Source organism: Pteropus alecto, unplaced genomic scaffold (assembly GCF_000325575.1).
Source record: "Pteropus alecto unplaced genomic scaffold, ASM32557v1 scaffold155, whole genome shotgun sequence".
NCBI classification, from domain to species: Eukaryota; Metazoa; Chordata; class Mammalia; order Chiroptera; family Pteropodidae; genus Pteropus; species Pteropus alecto.
In genome coordinates this window covers 11,499,185-11,502,701 of record NW_006438113.1, presented here as the reverse complement: position 1 = coordinate 11,502,701, position 3,517 = coordinate 11,499,185, and the positions used below count along the sequence as shown (strand labels likewise).

At 37.0% G+C, this 3,517-nt stretch overlaps 1 protein-coding gene across 1 annotated transcript in view; it reads left to right on the top strand.

The window, feature by feature from the left end:
* Positions 1 to 2,210: 2,210 nt before the first annotated feature.
* The window catches only part of OIT3 (oncoprotein induced transcript 3), a 22,902-nt gene continuing 21,595 nt past the window's right edge, over positions 2,211 to 3,517 (top strand). The window contains exon 1 of the mRNA XM_006915529.1: positions 2,211 to 2,483. Coding sequence (XP_006915591.1) covers positions 2,423 to 2,483 — 61 coding nt within the window. The 5' untranslated portion in view covers positions 2,211 to 2,422. The remainder of the gene's footprint in view (positions 2,484 to 3,517) is intronic.

Here is a 3,517-nt window from a genome sequence, read left to right as displayed (position 1 = left end):
GAAATATAACATAAAACAAGAAGAATCAGAGGCAAAAATCCACAAAAGCCAACCAAAATAAAGAAAACAGAAACACAAGGACAAGGAAGCAATAGAAACACTGACATACTAGAAAGCAAAAGATAAAATGTCTATAAGAAGACTTCATATTGTAATAATCACCCTAAATGTAAACGGACTGAACTCACCAATAAAAAGGCACAGAGTTGCAAAATGGATCAAAAAACAAAACCCAACCATATGCTGCCTCCAGGAGACACATCTCAGTTCCAAAGACAAATGTAGATTCAAAGTGAAAGGGTGGAAAATGATAGTTCAAGCAAATGGCATTCAGAGAAAAGCGAGAGTAGCAGTACTAATATCAGACAAAATAGACTTCAAAATAAAAAAGGGGAAGAAAGATACTGAGGGACATTTCAAACTGCTATTCTCACTCAGATCTATCCTGAACAGCAGACCGCTCTATCCACCTCCTAACTGATCTATTTCCAGCACTCCCCTCATGCATTAAATTACTTTAGTATCACCAGAGCTTTTTGTTTATGCTTTCTAATAGCACCAACTTTAGAAAAATAAAATATGAAAAATGGTTAACATCAAATATGGGAGAAAGGAGGCAAAAAGACACTACAAGAAGCAGTGAGCCCAAACCAGAATGGGAGACATTCAGTAGGACAATGACTAAGTTTCTTCAACAAATGGGGGTATGGGGGTACCATTAAAGATTAAAAGAATTTAAGGGACATTACCACATACAATATAGGCTCCTACCCTGACTTACTCAAACCAGCAATACAAATACATTTTTTAAACAATTGGGGAAATTTAAATATGGAATGTGTATTAGATGATAAAGAATTATTACTGGTTTTTATAGTTGTACTAAGGACATTATGATTATATAAAAAAGAAAGGCCATATGTTAGAAACACATACTGGTGTATAAATGAAGATTGACAAAATGTTAGTAATGATTGCAGCTGGATATTCATTATCGTTCTTTCTACTTTTGTATATATTTGAAATTTTTCATCATAAAAGGTTAAAATGAAAGGGCAGGTCAACTAAAAAGGAAAAAATAGGAATAAGAAAAAAAAAATCCTACCATCCTGAGAATGCTTGTTTACAGAACTAAAGGGCTATCTGGTAAAAGTCCTTGACTCCGGCAATCAATCCTGGCAGCAAATCTTGGTTTATCTCATGCACGAGTCCTCTGTCTCTCTGCAACACATACAAAGTACTTGATATCTTCTTGGGGACAGGAAATTGTGGGATTTTGTTTTTTCTGTTAAGAGCACTGACACTTAGAGGCACTACCCTGTAGCGAGACAGTTCCTCAGTCCCGGGGTCATCCATTACTGCCATCACATTGCAGCTTAATAAGCTAATGGTCAAATGGCCTATGTTCTGCTAGCATTAGTGATAAAGCAGCTAACTATGAGTTTTGATCAATGGAAATCCCTTGCTAGACTGTAAACTTTGTACTTGCGGGGACCACTTACCTTAGTCAGTGTCAAAACCCAATGAACCATATGGCATCTGGCCCCCAGTAAGCACTAATGTTTAATTGAGCTGAAACCCTTAGAGGAAAGGGGCCACAACTTGAATGCCACTTAGCATAGTAAAAAATTGTGCTAAGATATTATAAAGGCACGTTTGAAACAAACTTCCTAAAGACAACAATATTCCTTTCCCAGTCACTAGAAATTTAGTTGTTGGGAAAAGAAATACAGGTGCAAGTATAGGAATAAAAGCTCAAAGCAAAGGTAATATTAGGAGAGAAAAGTTTTGGTTTTGCTCAGATCTTTGTTTAATATAATATTTAAAAACAAAAACTTTCCCCTACCCTTCTTTTTAGCCTTCCCCATTCCACACTTATCCTTACTACTTTTTTGTGTGCTCTTATAAACTCCTTGACCATCTGACCGAGACATTTCCTAATGACCAGTTCCTACAATTTGGTTTTATTCCATTCTCATTTAGCGTGCAATGGTATACTAAATGTAACATCATGAAATCAATTCCTAGAAGTCACAAAACAAGATTTTGATGTGAGGGGAAGTCCCTCATTTAGAGTTCCCTTCTGGATAAGATACTGGAGGCCTCTTTGCAGGGAATTCTTGAGTGAAAACAATAGGAGGATGAGGGATTGTGAGGAGTTTTTTTCCCCCTAAAGAAAAGTATCAATAAAATAACCGTGTTGACAGTATAAAGCAGTGCTTCCATCTGGGGTCAAGGCCAGAGCAATGGATATCTTATCCCACTCATCCTTTTCCTCTGATAAAGCCCCAACCAGTACCGAGAAGTCTTTCTTCTTAAGAACCTTGAGGCCTTTTTTTAAAGTGCTTGAAAAAGAAGAGGACAAAGAAAAACTGGAATTAAGAGACTTTTCCCGTCTGCTTCTGGTGGCTGTTCCAGAAAGATGCCTCAGTTCCTGCTTCTCACCTGCCTCCTCATCACGATCTCACCTGCGGCACCAATGAGTAAGTCTCGTGTCAAGTACTTGGCACACTACACTGTAGTTTTGTAGGAATTTGCTATTACGAACAGATTACCGAGAGCTAGATTCCAGTACCTTAAATACTGAGTCTAGAATAGTATGAGAAAGTCACTGATAACCTATGAAGATATATTTTCAGAGAACTTCTGTTTCATGTTCCATTTAGCCTCTTGCGTGGGCATTCAAAATTTCCATGGATTGGTCATATCCAACAGCTTTCCACTAGCTAAATATTTTTTGGAGTACGTGTAAAAGGAATTCTAACCTATTTATATTCTAGGCAATTTTATAGTTCCAACTTTAAAAGCAAAAATAAGATTTTTAGAGTTGAGAATAGTTTTTTCTTTAATGATTTCAAGAGACTGATTGAAGGCTATCTTTCCATGAAAGGCACAGATCTGGTAAATCAACTTCTTAGTCTTGACATCTGAAAATATAACTTTTTACACAGACTGAGTGAATCTTAAACTGTCTCCTTCCTCAGGCTTGGCACAAGACTAGCCAACAAAGCAAAGGAAAGTTTCTATTCCAGTTACTAACAAACGTCTCTCTCCTTTTTCCAATCAAATTTAAGTTCTAATTGGAAAAGATGGTGAGAGGAGATTGAGAGGAGATTGAGTGCCTTCTTGGCACTTTTGAATAGCTCAGTATTTCATTGACCCTGATTTATTTCTTCAGGGTAACTCAGGCCTTGCTCTAGCATCTTTAAGGATACATGTTAAAAATAGGCTTGAGACCCTATGGACATGGAAACTAAATGTAATGTATCCTGGATGAAATACTGGTTCATTGCGACAAAGGTATCGTGTGTGATATTTTCATAATGGGGAAACTGGGCATGGGGTATGTGGAAACTACTTGTACTATCTTCTCCATTATTCTCTAGATCTAAAACTGTTCTAATAGTCTGTTTTAAAAAGACAGGCTTGAGCTAAGTTTAATTAAGCACCTTGTATCTGCTGCCAATAACTAACCAAGAGTCATTTAAGCAAAAGTCCTCCCCTCAACTCCACTCCT